The sequence below is a fragment of the Haemorhous mexicanus genome, chromosome 4 (genome assembly GCF_027477595.1).
Source record: "Haemorhous mexicanus isolate bHaeMex1 chromosome 4, bHaeMex1.pri, whole genome shotgun sequence".
NCBI classification, from domain to species: Eukaryota; Metazoa; Chordata; class Aves; order Passeriformes; family Fringillidae; genus Haemorhous; species Haemorhous mexicanus.
The window spans coordinates 27,139,689-27,155,476 of NC_082344.1; the positions used below are offsets into that span (position 1 = coordinate 27,139,689).

At 51.7% G+C, this 15,788-nt stretch overlaps 1 protein-coding gene across 1 annotated transcript; it reads right to left on the reverse strand.

Moving 5' to 3' along the window:
* Positions 1 to 2,815: 2,815 nt before the first annotated feature.
* Positions 2,816 to 15,466, reverse strand: C4H4orf54 (chromosome 4 C4orf54 homolog). The gene is made up of 2 exons (XM_059845662.1): positions 10,727 to 15,466; positions 2,816 to 6,403 (listed from the first exon to the last, which is right to left on the reverse strand). The coding sequence occupies exon 1, from the start codon at positions 15,464 to 15,466 to the stop codon at positions 10,736 to 10,738; it is 4,731 nt and encodes a 1,576-aa protein (XP_059701645.1). The 3' UTR covers positions 2,816 to 6,403; positions 10,727 to 10,735.
* Between the last annotated feature and the right edge of the window lie 322 nt (positions 15,467 to 15,788).

Genomic DNA, 15,788 nt, shown 5'->3' on the forward strand with positions numbered 1-15,788 from the left:
TGAAGAAGTTTCCAGTCTTATTGTCTGTTACTTTCTGGGTAGGGAAGGCCTCTCACTGGGGAAGGAATGCTGTTGGACTGCGGTAACAGGAACCATTTTACTCACCTTCACAATACGAAGCAATAACTTAAATTGGCACTCACATCCTGGGCTCCCTCTCTAATCAGGAGACCTCCTGAGTAGATGAGGGTGCACCCTGGACTGGAGATGCCTGCTCAACCCCTCTGCCCAGAGAGGTAAGACCCAGGCACTCCTCCTCAGAGTCAATACTGCCCTCAGCACGCACTCACAGTCTGCTCCCTGTTGTAGACACTCTGACACCTCCACTGCTGTTTCAGGAACAAACCGAATACAAGCTTTTGCATTTGTTATTATACTTGCTCTTAGTGTCACACAAAACAAAGATAAGAGCAGAGCTACTTACTCACTCACCTGGCAAGGGGCAGTCTCCTCCTGCAGTGACCTGACACCCTAAATACAGGAGGTGGACAATGAAATAGCTGCCATCACTCTTTTACTTGGAAAGAGTCGAGGTATCAACAGATGACGCCTCAGCCCCACTCTTCCAGGCTTGCCTATCAATTTACAACCCAAAATCAGAATAAAAACATTCTAGATAGTGCAATTTATATCTGTAAGATCTTTGTCTGATAGCAGCAATCCTTACACCTTACCAGCAATGCTTACCCCTTCTCAGTTGTGTCAAATTGAAGAACCAGCCAGTAAAGGGACATTCTGGACCTCCCACAGCTTTTGACACTTCAGAGCCCCTGAGACCCCCACTGCTCCTTCAGAAGGGATACATGTCTTCGTGGATAGCCCCCTGGCATGGCAGCAGATGCTTCTGAAGCTATCTGACCCCAACAGCTGGACATAATGGGGATTCCAGGAGAGGTTTAGTCCAGCAGCTGGGTAATGGAAGGCCATGGCTTCCTTACTTGGGCTCCATAGCTACGGAAACAACAAAAGTAACAAACCTCTAAAAATAAGGTGAAATGAATACATTGCTCAAGCCTGCATTTGAAGGGAAAACACATTTAGGGTTACAAACAAAGCAAATGCTCTGTTTATCCAATCAGTGGGGTGAATGAAGATGTAAAATACGTATTTAATAGTGGTATTACATGTACTTTTAAGTAATCAGCAGTGGTAGCAATTAAACAATAAATCATACATGAAGTTCAGAGAAGCAAACAAATGCTCGGTCTTTTCTAATTGGAAGCCACAGAAGAAACAGTGCAATGATAATCCAGCTAAGTCCAAGAAGCAACCCACTTGCAATAGAGACTTGGAAACTTTCCCCTTCAGGTTTCCTTCCAGGAGTGCTAATTTTGGAAAAGTGTTTTTCATCTACTCTTAAAAATATATTCATATATATAGGTATATAGTTTGGGTTTGGCAGGCAGGTTACATGTTCTCAATAGCAACAAGGCTGGGGTTTAGCAATTTAATAAAGGTGCACTTTTTTTTTTTTAAGTTTTTTTAGTGTTATGTTCTATGTTTGGATAACTTGTTTAGATCTGACATCAGATCTGCTTCTCATTTTACTTTCTTCCTACTCCTTTTCGCAATAGAGTTGCACTTTTACCATCATTCCTACCAGTGACTATGAAGAAACTTACAAGATTTCTCCAACAATCCTTGAAAACCCCAGACATATTCCATCTTTCAGTTTGTTTAAGGTATTGTAAGAAATCCTCAGACTTTAATTTCAGTAGATTCATGTAGTGTGAGGCACTTTGAGTCTGGACAAACACTGGTTGCATTACTGGGCTTCTTAAGGAAAGGTTGAAGTTCATGCCTCTCAGTTTATTTACTTTTGACCTGTCTTTTGTGGAGGTTTCAGCTTCATTTTTCCATCTGTTGTGAGAAACCAGAAGTGCTGTGAAAACCTTGTAACAGAGCTCCACTGAAATCAGGATCAGGGAGCTCTCCTTCAAGAAAAGCAGAGTTCCCAAATTTTCCAGTTGACAAGCCCAGGTCCCTTTGCAATTTTGGACTTCTCTGATTTTAATAAAGTGATCCAAGGCCTTTCTCTCTGCTCTACACACCCACTATTATTTTGTGTCTGTTTTGGTCACCTTTTGTCTCCTGTTAACCCAACTTGCTTCAGTTTTCCTTTAAGCAAAAGTGTTCTTTAAGCTGCAAAAGTAACACTTCAGTTTTCAAGCCTATTTTGGGATTTTCTGGTGTTTGACTCATGCTTTTTTAAACACTTGGACTTAAGAATAGAAACCTTTTCAGTCTCCATGAAGATAGAAGGAACACACTAAAGCAGCAAAAGATTTTTCCTAGTAATAGATCAATTTCCTAGTAATAGATCAATAGATCAATCAATGCTATCCACTAAAACTCATCTTTGCTTGTATTGCAATATTAGGCAATGAAGATAAGATAGAGAGTGAGCAGAAAAAGTTGTTTACCCCACCAATTGCTCTCTCTGAACACATTACAACAGACAAAGATGCAGTTCTTTGGATACCCAAACCCATTCACCAGTCAAAGTTAGTTCACTGAAACTGGAGAGTTCTTTCTTAAATTGTACTTGGGTAAAAAAAATAAGCAATGCCTACTTCCCTTTGTAAGAGGAAAGAATAAAGAGAGATCAGGTCAGAAAGAGACTTTCAATACTGGGACAAACTCAGGGAGACTCTGAGTGTAGGGTTTTTGATCTGCTCTCTGGTGTAATCCCTTCTTCTGTTGCTGTTTACATGTTGAATCAAGCAATGCCTCTGTTTTCACTTGTTCTGCACAACAGCCAAGGTAACTTTGCAAATGTACAACCAAGCAGGACTGCAGGCTTACTTGCAGTGTGTCTTTTACTGAAAAATACATTTTATTTGTCATAACATTCAAGAGAAAAAACAAAAACAAAAACAAACCCCAACATAATACAAATGCCAACTCATTCAGTTACAAACTTTGGTACTTGGCAGTTTCAGACACTCTGTTCTCACGTGGCTGTGACGCTCCGCAGTGTTCCCGCTGTGCCATTCCCAGAGCGACGCCGCTGTCCTTCAATCCCAGGCCCACGGCACCCTGCAGTGGGATCACTTTGGGTTTCAGCTACACACTTGCCACAGTGTTGTCTCCATTGAGAGCAGCTCAAAGAGTCCATTTCTCTCCAGTTAAACATCTTCTGTTTCTCAATTCTTTCTCCACAGGCAACAGTCATCAACACGATGTGTTCACGGCGTTTTCCCCTCTGTCTTACAGCCCACCCCTCTCTCATCACACATACCACCCACATCCTCTAAGCAATCATTATTCTTGCTTCACATTTGCACTTTTAAATATCTTTACACCAATAACTAACTCGCCCCTTTAAAAGTGAGAGAGGAAAAAGAAAGGGGCAGGGGGCGGGGGAGGAAAATAAAGAAGAAATAAAAAAAAAAAGAAATAGGTGAAAAAAAAGCACAAGCATTTTTGAAGTATGTGTTCTCAGGTAGCCACAAGTTAATGGCAATATATAAGCATAAGGAATGACACTTTGGCCATCAACACTAAAGAATAAAGGTAGCATTGAATACAGACAAGGGGGAAAAACACCCCACACAACCCATAAATACATTTCAAATCATTCACCAGTTGATTCACCAAGGGCTAAATTTGATACTGAGTGAAACCAACCCTGTTGCAAAAGACCAGAACAACATTCTGGTGCATCACTCCAGTCCCGCTCAAACTTTTAATTGGATCCTGACCTAAAATGCTTGGAGAGTTGACTGGTGCACCCTCAAAACCCTGACAGCAGGGCTGGGAGGGAACTTGAGTGGTGCACAGGATTTTGCCCTGCTTTGCACATGGGGTGAATTTCAGCTGTAACATACTATGACTGCACCGTGAAACATATAATACTAGCAGCTTGTGAGCCCTCACATGGAGGGCTTGACTCTAATCCAAGATATGTGGTTACACATCACCCCATCCACTGGAGAAATTCACCACTGGGTATACATGGAGGAGCACCTTATTACCAGAGCTTTTTTCTGGTGACCTTTTGTGGCATTATCTGCTGGGTCCGGCTTGACTCAAGCCCAGAGATCGGGTTCTGTAAAGTGAAGAACCTGGTGCTCAGGTCTGCAAGGCATTCAGCACTCTGGGATGAGTTCAGCAAAGCTTTGCATAGATGGGTGAAGGAAAAAAAATCCTTCCACTGAAGTCCCCAGGAAGCTGCTTAAGTATCTGAAGTTGGAGATGCATGTGAAGGCTTTGCTGGGTTAGCAAAGCGGAGCACCTTGCAAAACTGACCCCTTGATGCAAACAAGAAGTCTTTTTAGTAATAGACAAAATCAAGTAAACACTGTTTGACAATAGGATTGACACATTCCACTGAAGTAAACTCCCCTGAGAAAATAAATAGCTGTTGGTATTCCCTCATTTCATTGCTTTCATCTCCACAGGCAGTGAAAAAAAAAAAAAAAACCCTGCAAAATTTACCTCCAACAAATACATGTTGAAATCCTGGGCAGTTGTTTTCCATGCAATTTTTTTTTTTTTCCTTTCAAGTACACCGGGTGAAACTGTAAACCTGAGGTTGTGTGTGCAAACCTATACCTTGTAAACTGCAACGGGAAACTCCGCTCCGAGCACCGAGACAGGAAAAGGTAGGACAGGACCATTGTGGAACAGGGATGCTAGTATTATACTGAACATTCTGCACATGTGTATGTCACAGGGAACCAGCCACTCTGGTACCTGCACTGTCCTGCAGTCCCAAGTACTGTTCTGTTTAGCACTGATACTCTAAGCACAACACCTACGGACCTATCAGTCATGAGATAGGGGGAGAAGCATTCATCTCCTTTAAGAGGCAGTCAGCCCCAATTCCAGGGTTAGAATATTCACTGGATTTCCACAATGATGAAAATGAGTGAGAAGGCACATGAGAAATCACTGCACGCTTGTGGTGCATTTCATCCTCAGGGCAATTACAATTTGTGCCTGTAAACAAATAAATTGCATTGAAATACAATCTCACACATATGGTTAAAGACAGTTCTGCCTGAGTTTTCTGTACCTCCTGAGTTACTCAGGAAAATGAAAACCCAGGGTTTATTTTAAAAATGGGAAACACTGGAACTTTCCTAGCTGCAGGAAGCCTTGAGAAGAGGTGGAGAAAAATCCTGCCTGTGGGCAAATGCTTAAATAAAGGCTTTTGGGATTTGCATTTAGGCTTTAAAATTCTAACTTGTTACCTCAAGAAAGCTTTATGTTATATAATTCAGGTTTGGTCTTATATTTATTTGTTTCCCAAAGTGCTTCACTTAGCCAGAATTTTGGGCAGGGAACAGATTATTGAATTTAGTTTGGGTGTCATAATAACAATTCTCTTTTGCTGAGACAAACTAGTTGCTGGTAATGAAACAATCAGTTTGAGCAGAGTTGGACATATGAATCACTGCACTGTCAGGAACCTTATTGTATATATTTTTGTTCAAAAGGTAAATATTTTCTTAGCAAATTGTAATTGTAGCCCTCAGATAAACCTGTCAAACAGCTAAAGAAACAACTGCATAGTACTGAGGCTGTAACATTTAAAAATTATTCTCACAGGGCTGTGACTAGGATTATGTTTTCAACAATGCTGCAATTTAAGGAAGAATAGACTGCAGTCTTAAAGGAAAATAAATGCTGTTCTCTCCTTTAGAACCAGGATTTAAAAATATTACATTCAATTTCTGGTTTCCCAGTATTTAAACGCTGTCCTAATTAAGGCAACTTGTGATATTCAACATAGTACAGAGGAGCAAACAAAAAATGAAAGCAATCAAATGTGTTTTCTGACATTTACACAGTTTGTTTTGAACCATGGCAAAAAATTAACACTAAAGATTAATTTAACACTACAGCTCTCTTCCTTTGCAATTCCAAGTGAGAAGTAGAGAGTACAAAAAAACATCTGATTGCAAATTGTGACTAAAACCTATATGGAAGACCCTCGTTTACTGCAACAGGAGAGAGCTGAGGGCTTTGTTTCGTTTTTGAAGAGCTGCAGGGCTGCACTGGATCATCACAACACATTCCAGGGACCTGAATGAAGCTGTGTGGTGATCCACACTGAAACACTGCTGCATTTACACCCTGCATTCTACAAACAGCTGCAGTGGCATCACTGCCATTAGCTACCAGCACAGAGGCAATACCTAAAGCCTGCAGATCAGCTTCAGTACAAAAAGAACTTTGCACAAACTAATGCAGTAATTTAGTGCTGCTCACATAATTAAATGTAGGCATACTCCAAAACAGGGGGGCATTTAGAAGAAAACAAGAAACTTACATGCTTGTTTTGTATGATGAAGCAAAAAAATTGAGAAAACCGTAGAAGCAGTTTTTAGGATTAATGTTGAACAGTTACCAAGTGTATTTCAAATTAAAGAAGCATAATTCTTCTTCCTTATCCCTGTGGAAAAACAAACAAACAAAACCAGAAAAGCATCATTAATACAAATTGTTAGAGAGCTGCAACAACAATCTGAACAGTCTTTACTCCTCTAGAGAAGTGCATAAATACCTCCTTTGTCATCACACTACTCTTGCTTCTCATTTCCTAAGCCACTGCCAATGACCAGCCAAGGGCACCCAGGTTTTCAAACTGAGTCAGTTTTGGGCAGCCCTGGTGTTTTGAGCAGAACCCATCCTTGCTGCTCAAGGTGTGGAACTTGCTGTGCCTTTCAACCCCACAGCTCCCAGCAGACAGGTCCTGGGGAACCCCATGGACACAGATGGAAAGAGGCCAATGTGACCGGTGTGGGATTTCAGTGATCCATCTGCTCAGTAAAAGACCTGGGTGCTTTCCTTACCAACACAGCATCCAGCATGGAACACATCAGGAAAAGGGAAACAACCCACAGCCAGTGCTCTGAGATTTGTGCAGTGAACACTTAAATCCTGGCTCAGGAAATCATCCTGGGCAGGAGGAGTCATTGCAAGGGTCAGCACTATTGAAAAGTTTCCTAAGTAGCCACAGCTTTGAACACAAGGTCACGCTTATTTCCATCTGTTGACTGATTTACTAGATCAAATGTTAGAGCCTGTTTGGTTCTTGGAATATTCCAGTATTTCCCACTAAAACTGGATAAATTCTTTACTAAATTCTCAGCAAAGGCATCAGCATAAGTAAGTCCTATGTACTGCATACTACACTGTAAGTTGACTTCTTGACTTAGTAATGTAGAACATAAATCCTGCTGAACAGGGAACAACTTAAACAAAGTTGGTAAAAATACCAATTTATGAGTCTTTAAAATCATTTTCATATACTATCCACACAGAATTAATTTTTAAAGGAAAGCATAGATTGTGTGATAGCAGTTAGGAAGAAAACACAACTGATAAGTGTATTTGCATATGCATTCCTGTACCTGTAAGGTGTTTATGCTCATGGTTTAAACAGAACAATGAAGAATACCCTTCTAATATTGGCAGTACAATTTACTACAGTTACCTTCTACTTTGCTACCTGTTCTTTTCTCATTTATTTACCTAACACGAGGCAGCAACTCCAGAGAGTAAAATATGAGAATAGATGCAAAAGTTAAAAACACATTTTCATTCACTCATACTGGGAATGAGCTCCTGTCAGGCAGTTCACCCTCTTCAGGTTGGTTCTGTCTAGGTTTGGATGCAAGTTTATTTGAACTGAAAATGTGCATCAAGGAGGAAGTGCAGCAGGCAAGGATGATGTTGCTAAAGCTCCCCATTTACTGTGAGTGAAGAAGAGGAGGGAGAGAAGCAACCATAAGATATCACTCAGAAATATGCACATATTTTCCACTCTTTTATGCATATAAAAAATTTAAGAATAGTTCAGAAATGGCAGCTTGGATTTTGTCAGAACACAAACTGATGGGGTCCATTTTATCCCAATGATTATGCAGGAAAAAGCACCAGATACAAAAGGAAGTGCTGGAAGAGCAGCAGATGTGCAGGGGGTTTGGTGTCAATCCACCAGAGGCACCACACCATTACCAAAACTTCAAGTCCCACTGACTTCCCACAGGTGACAGAGACCAAGATGGAGCAGTCCTTAACACAGTGATACAGTTTGGGAATGAAGATGTGAAAGAAATAGAGCAAAGAAAGGAAGAAGAGAGTATGTGCAGTGCAGAAAGGAATTCAGGAGTGGAGAAAAAGAGCATTCATTCAGCTCATTTTGCCTAGTAAAAAAAAAGGGACCTGAAAGGACAATACTTTATTCAACTCTTGCACTCAAAGGATGAAATCTGGCTGGTTTCAAATCCATTTTAGGATCTGCACAGCATTGCTGCAATCAAAAAACCCTGGTGTGGTGTGACAGCAACTAACTGGAATAAAAAAGTTAACAACAGTTCACCCTTAGATTCACATGAAACTATACTGATGTTCTTGTTAGGGGAAAAACACCACACTGAGCAAACAAAGGCTTTTCATTAGGAATGGAATGAAAAAAGATAAAGGAAAATAATGGAATACAAAATAGACATCAAAAGAGAGAAGAAGAAGAAAAATTATCCACAGGGACATGAAAGTTATGTAGTTGAATGAAAATAACAGGAAGAAGAAGGCTACAGATGTGATTCCCCAGTGGCATATTCCTAATTTTCCCCTGAGAGATAAGATACAGGAATCACTAAAGTCTAATGACAAGTTAAACTCATCCTGCAGCATGCAGTTAAAATTATTTATTTTATGACTGTCAGGACAGGTCAAGGGAAAAAAGTGCATCCATTGTCCAGCAGCAGGACACCTCCCTCAGCAGATCTGAGACAGCCCAGAGGGGGCACCCCTGTCTGCATTAGACAACAAATGCCTTGGCATGATCAAAGATTGAAAGGATGGTAAAATGAAACTCAAGTCTGCACACTGCTCAGTGACCTTCTGTACTGAGCATGCACCATCAGTGTTTTGGGGCAGCTTTCACACAGATCTGCAGTGGCAGAGCTCTGACACAGCACAGCAAAGCAGGGCTGCTGTTTTAACTTCACCACGGAGAAAGAGCAATTTGGTGAGAGCATCACCTGCCACACCAGGCACTGAAGGCAAGCTAAATACAGGATAAAAAGATAACCCTTTGGGAACTGAGGGGCAGGGCACACCAGGAAATATTATGTTTTTCACTTTTAAAGAGTGAAAAAGACACAAAAAAAGTTGGAGGGTTTTGTTTAGTTACTGTTGCAAATACATCTACTATATACTCTACCTTTTCAAAAACATCACATCTCTAATCTGAAATCTAACAAATTCCTTCTGCTAGCCATCTCAATTCAGCCTCCAGACCAAAGGGAAAATAATGAACTACTTGTTGCCATTTCAACCAGGTTCTCTGACTTTACTGGCAAGATGAACTCAAGCAGCACAGCAGAGCTCAAGTTAAATTGGCATGTTGCCTGTCCTGAGTGACCCATAAGGGCCAATGAAAACAACTTCATCCACAGCCACGATAAAAGAGTGGAACTTTCAAGATTAAATAATTACAAGCAGAGAAGTAAGTGTACAAATCACATTGATAAGGTTTCATTCAACAAATAATCTAGTACGTAGTAGATGATGCAAACTAAAAAAAATTAAATTAAAGCAAAATAAATAACCCAAGTGCTGGAGGACAAAATTTACCCTCAGGCATGCAACTGGGCAAAGCTCAGCACAAACTGGTGACAAACCCAAACTTCTGGCTGCTACCACTCTTCCACTCTTTCTCTTTGCCTTTTCATATACACCAAAAAACCAACTCTGTGAATTCTTGGAAAACCACAGAAGATTTGGCAGTTCTGCCTAATACTGCATGTGATAAAGATGAGCCATGTATTCTAATGCAAGAGGCAGAGGGAGCAGTGACACCAGTCCTGAAGGCATTTTGTAATATTTCAGATATTTTAAAATGAAATGTCACCATTCCTTGGTTATTTTGCACAGGACATACTGCACCACACTGGTTTCAGTGCAGGCTCTGTGCCCAGTCCTGTGCCATCATCCTTGCTCCAGGACAGGTACTCAGTGTCCCTGCATGCACATCCCTGAATTTGGAGGCTGGCCCTGGATTACAGCTCCAGGTAGCTGGGCACTGTCAGGACTCTGGCACCATGAGCTCAGAGCTGCTGTGTAAAACTGTGCTTTGCAGCAGTGTCCTGGGGAGCCCTCCTGCAGCTCAGGCAGCTGTGAGCACCTCTGCCCCTGCCAGCAGCCCCATGGCTCCAGGAGAGCTCACCTGGGACTGCTCCATGCATCCTGCTCCCCCACCCCACTAACAAGAAGGACCCAAAATAAGGGTTTGCTTCCATTAGACCCCTCTCCCACTCTTCTTGAAGTTGGGGAGAAAAAGGTACAAGGGAAAGAGAGAGGGAGGAAGAGGTGAGAGGTGAGACAAGAGGAGGATGTGGTGCCAAGATGAAGGGGCTCTTTCATGCCTTGCAAGATGAGTGCAGATGATGGATCCAGAGGTGCCCAACCACACTGCTATCTCTGGGAGCAATGGGAGGTGCCCCAGCCATGGGGCTGCACAAATATTTTGTGGTGAGTGGCTATGGTGTGCTTCTCTGAAACTGCCAAAAAAAGAAGCTCCAAGTCATACCAAACTGCACCAAGGGGTGTGCCTGACCTTTCTATAGTTTACACCCTAGTGAGGGCCCCTCTGTGGACCCTCTCTGCCCTGAGGAGAAGCTGTGGCACTGCTGTCATTTGGCCATTAACCCGCTCTGCCCTGACCATCACCGATGACTGCCGTGCCCGAGAGGCAGCACCCACTCACCCGCGCTCTTCACCGGTGCTCCACCACGAAGCGCATGGTGGTGCCGTCGAAGGAGGGCGGCGCGACGATCCGCGGGCCGGTGGCCGGCGCTGTGATGCTGATGACCGGCTTCGCCTCGGCCGCCCCGTGCCGCGGCGGCGGCGGGCCCTTGCTGGTGGCCACGTAGTAGGGGCTCTCGGCAAAAGCTGCCTCTGGCGCGGCGGGGCTGCCAGGCTCTGCGGGGGCGCTGCCATCGCTGCCCGAGTGGGACAGCGGGCGCTGCAGGGCGCCGGCGGGCAGCACGGTGGCGGCGGGCAGGAGCCCGGGGTAGAGCATGTACGTGGCGCCATAGGCACCGGCATTGAGGGCAAGGGGCGAGAGAGGCAGCGGGACGGGAGCCACGGCCGGCTGCTGGGGCACCGGCACCTCCACGTACTGCCCGGTCTCGGGGTCGAAGAGGCGCCGCTTGAGGGGCTGCTGCACGGGCGTGTCCACCAGGTAGTACTGCCCGGTGCTCACGTCCAGCAGCACCTTGCGCTGCGTCTGCGGGAAGGGCTCGGCCGCTGTGGTCGCGGCGGGCACGGAGGGCGAGAAGCAGAGCAGCGGCGGCGGCGCGGCGCCGGGCAGGGCGGCGAAGGGCAGCGGCGGGCGGTACAGGGCGGCGGCCGGACCCTCGGCGGGCGGCGGGGCGGCGGCGGGGGGCTCCTCGGCGGGCGGGGGTCCGGGCGGCGGTCTGGGGCTGCCGGGGCGCTTGGCAGCGCCAAAAGGCTGCGGGCCGCACAGCGCCGCCGCCGCCGCTGACGCCGACACCGGGCTGGGGCGGACGCCGCCGCCCTCCGTGGCCCCCGCGGACGCGGGGGAGCCGGGCTCGGCGGCCGCCTTCAGCGGCAGCGACAGATAGTTCCCGCAGTCGGGGCCGCGCTCCGCATCGCCGCCGCCGCCGCCCGCGGGCGGCCGAGGGGAGCGCGGCGGTGCCGGGCCCCGCGGGCCGCCCTCGGGGGGGAGCTTGGCCGGCGCGGGGGCTGCGGCTCCGCCCGCCCCGCGCAGCGTGAGGAGGGCGCGGGGGGCGGCCGAGGGCTCGGCGCGGGGCGGCGGCGGGCCGCGCTGCCGCTGCCGGGCCAGGCTCTCGAAGGCGGCAGCCTTGGCCGAGACCTTGTCGGCGGCGCTGTTGGAGGGGCGGCGGGGCAGCCGCTCGCTGCTCGGCCCCTTGCCCGACGGCTCCTCCACCTTGTCCGCCGGCTGCGGCGGGGGCGGAGCGGCAGCGGCGGCGGGTCGGGAGCCGGCGCCCCGCTCCTGGCTGGCGATAAGGGAGAGGACGTGGCTGTCGGTGATGGGCAGAGGGTCGCTCTTGCGCTTCCACTCGCGCTTGTTGAAGCTGTAGAGTTCCTCCATGCTCCGCACCGCCGCCGTCAGCTTCTCCAGCGCGTTCTGCACCGGCGCTGCCTTGCTCTCCTCCCGCGGGTCCTCCTCCGGTCCCCGGCCCCTCTCGGGGGGCGGCGGCGGCGGCGGCGGCTGGTGTCGCCAGGGCGCGGAGGATTTGGAAACTATCTTGAGCACAGCCGGCTGGCGAGCATCGCTCTTGTTGGGGGCGATGGTGGCCACTGGCAGCCTGCCCGAGGTGCGGTGCACCAGCACGGTGCCCTCCGGGGGGCAGGCGGGCGCCCTGCCCGCCGCCTTGGCCCCCGCCTCGGTGGGCTTGGTGCCGGTGTGGCCGACCGCCTGGCAGGTGATGACCACGGGGGAGAGCGACCGGGGCACACCGGCGATGACCAGCTGCTGCCGGGGCTTCTGCTCCGGGCCGCCTTGCTCGGAGGCGCCGCTGCCCTTGTCACTGCTGTTATCTCCCGAGTCAGCGCTGTAGGAGCTTTTGATGAGCTTCCGCACGTCCCGCACCTGGTGGAGGATCCCCTGGGCTCTGTACTTGCTGTCTCTCACGTCGCGCACCAGGAACTGCGGCACTTTGTCTGTGCCGTCGCCGGCCTTGAGAGGCTTGAGCGGCTGCCCCCTGCCCTCCTCCGGCGGCCGGCCTGCGATCTGCGGCGTCAGCAGCTGGGCGATGCTGAAAGCGGCGTCCCGGGGCTGCTGCACGCTGCCCAGGCTGATCTTGATCTCGGGGGCTTTGGGCTTGGCGGCGGGGGGCGAGGTGGCGGCAGCTCCGGCGGCGGCCGAGGACACGGCGGCGGCCGCGGCGGAGCACTTGGTCGCCCTCTTGCCGGGATCCTTCTCCCGAGGGGTGTGCTGAATGGCGGGGACGAACAGGCGGGACATCTTGGTGGACTTGCCGGCAGAGATCTCACCCAGGTCGGCTCGCCAGTCGTTCTTGGGAGAAAGTTTCAGCTTGCCGACGGGCGCCCTCTCCTCCTTCCTTTCCGCCTCCCGCTCCTTCCAGGACCTGAAGGCGCTGTTCTGGCTGCGGAGGAAGGTGGCCTTGATGGCCTCCGAGGCGCTACGCTTCACCTCGCACAGCTCCTCCGACAGCGCCCGGTCCAGGCTGCGGTTCCCCTCGCGGGGCGTCGACGCCTTGGAGGCCGGAGAGCGGCCCCCGCCGCCCTCGCCCGCATCCTCCGCCGGCGCCGCGGTGCAGTCCGAGCCGCCCTCCGAGTGCCGGGAGTTCTGCCGCTGCACGCCACCCTCCCGATGCCGCTCCCGGCCGGCGCTGCCGCCGGTGGGTTCAGGCTCCCGGCCCGCGCCCGGCCCGGTGTAGGAGGTGTCGGTGATCTCGCCCCGCTCCATCTTGAACTCGTGCTCCAGCTGCATCTTCTTGGAGATGACGTTTTTGAGGAGGCTGGAGGCGAACCTGGACTTCTTGCTGGAGCCCTTCCCGCCGCCCTCCGCCGCCGGCGGCTCCCCAGCCTCGGCGGCATCGCCGAGGTCCAGCAGGGTCACCACCTGGGAGCCCGCCCGCAGCCGCCGCGGCGTTTCGACGTGGGCGATCTCCCCGTCGAGCTTGCTGACCACGAACTCGAGGGCTTTGGTCTGCGAGCGGCCGGAGCGCAGCAGGCTGGGCTCGGCTCTCGGCCCCAGACTGCCGCACTTGAGGTCCAGGTAGGTGGACCAGCGGTTGATGCCCAGGGCATTGTCGGACAGGGAGGCGGAGGAGGCGCGGGAGCCGGGGCGCAGGGTGTCGAAATAGGGGTACGCCAGGCTGCGGAAAGCCCTGGCCGTAAGGTTTCGCACCTCTTTGTCGGCATCGTCCAGCTCGCTGACGGCGCTGGAGGCGCCGCTCGAGTGCTCCCCTGCCCTGGCGGCCCCGCACCGCGTCTGCAGCCGCGCGGGCACCGCGATGAACTTTTTCGCGTGGTCGCGGACCGCATCCTGTTTTAAACTCGCACTGCGGTCGGGAGCCGCGGCGACACGGAGACTCATGTCGCCTTCATGCTTGGCAGCGTAAACAGTGTTTTGCTTTCCGTGCACGTTGCTAGACTCATTTATAGCCCGGGAAGCGGCTTTGATTGATAGGAGAAGCTGGGCGCCCGGGCTCCCGCCGGTGCGGCCGGGCTGCTTGGACCGGCTTTCCCCCGAGCTGGCGCGCTTGTCCGCGCTGGGGGTGTCGTGTTCGGAGGTAAGGCTGACGATCTCGGTGCTGCTGGTGTTGTCGATGCTGTCGGTCTGGTTGTTGGGGTCGCTGGTGGTCGTGCTAAGGTAGCAGCTATTCTCCTCCTCCTCCGTCAGCGTGTCCCCCGGGGTCTCGTCGCTCCCGAAGGAGGCGTAGTCAACGAAGGAGTAGATCACGTTGTTATCCTCGAAGTCCCAGCGGGCGGCCAGCCCCGCGTCGAAGTCCATGTCGTGGTCCACCTCGCTGAGCTGGATCTCCTGCGTGCTGATATAGTGCGCCTCGTCGCGGCCGCCGCCGGGAAGGGAGCCCGGGGGGGCGCCGGGGGGAGTCGTCTTGCGCCCCGCGACCTCATCCTCCACTTCGCTTTCGTAGCCGAAGGACGACGAGGAGGTTTTGCCCTCCGTCGACACTGGGTCGCCCATTACTGTAAAGTCCCCCGCCTTGGTCACGGGCGAAGGGCAGGAGGAGGAGGAGGAGGAGGAGGAGGACTCCGGGCAGCCCCCCGCCTCCGGCGTCCCGCCGCTCCCCGCCGCTTCCACGGAGCCGGGGCCGGTGTCAGCGCCGCATTCCGCCGCCGCCGGGGAAGGAGGGCGATCCTCCCCGTGGTCCGAGGATGCTGGCCCCACTTCCTCCCCCGGGGGACCGCCGCTCGCCGAGTCGCCATCCCCGGTCCCACCGGCTCCGCTGTCCGGTGCGGGACCGGACGCTCCCTCCGCGCCGCCGGCCTGGGCCAGTTCGAGCTTCTGGCGGCTCTCCTCCGGCCCCTGCGGCGAGCCGCGGATCTCCACGTACGCCGCCTCCCTCTCCTCCTGGATGGACGCCTCCGGGCCGGAGTTCGGGCTCGGGTTTGTGCTCGGGTCCCGTTCCGCCGCCGCGCCCTCCGGGCCGGCTCGGGGGCTGGCGGGCCGCTGGCCGGGCGCGTCCATGCCGGGGCCGTCGGGGCGCGGCAGTGGCCCGCGGGGGCGGGCAGGCACGTGCCGGCGGGGACGGGGGGGCAGCGGCCGCCCACGCCCTGCCCTCCCATCCCCTTCTTGCCCTCCCCTCCCCTCCTCTCGTCCCCTCCTCCGCCCGGCGCGCCGGCTCCCGGCCCGGGCGGGCAGCGCCGCCGGGGGGCGGAGGGGTCGGGCCGGGCTCAGCTCCCCCCGCAGCCCCCCGCGGCACAGGGCAGCCGGTCCGGCCACCGCGGGAGAGCTGGCCCTGCACATCCCGGGACGGGCCCATGTCCTACGGGTTTTCCGAGATGGTCTTCACTTGGACGGCCCCAGGCGCAGACTATACATAGAGCCGGCGTCACTTAGGCCGTCTGAAATCCTATTTTAAACATCCGTGTTTCCCCGGAATAAAGGCGTCCGGACACTCCTTGGAAGGGGATAGCTTCCCATGCCTGCAAAGATGCTGCCACTGCCCAGCTCCCCGGGGAGCCGGCGGCACCGGCTGCAGGAGACAACTCCCAGGGCACTGGCTGAGCCCGCAGCGTGTCAACAGCAAGTGCGCCCTCGTTCTACACGTAGCAGTGGCTAAACGGCT

Coding starts and splice junctions, on each gene's coding strand:
- C4H4orf54 (XM_059845662.1), bottom strand. CDS start 15,466: ATGTGCAGGGCCAGCTCTCCCGCGGTGGCCGGACCGGCTGCCCTGTGC.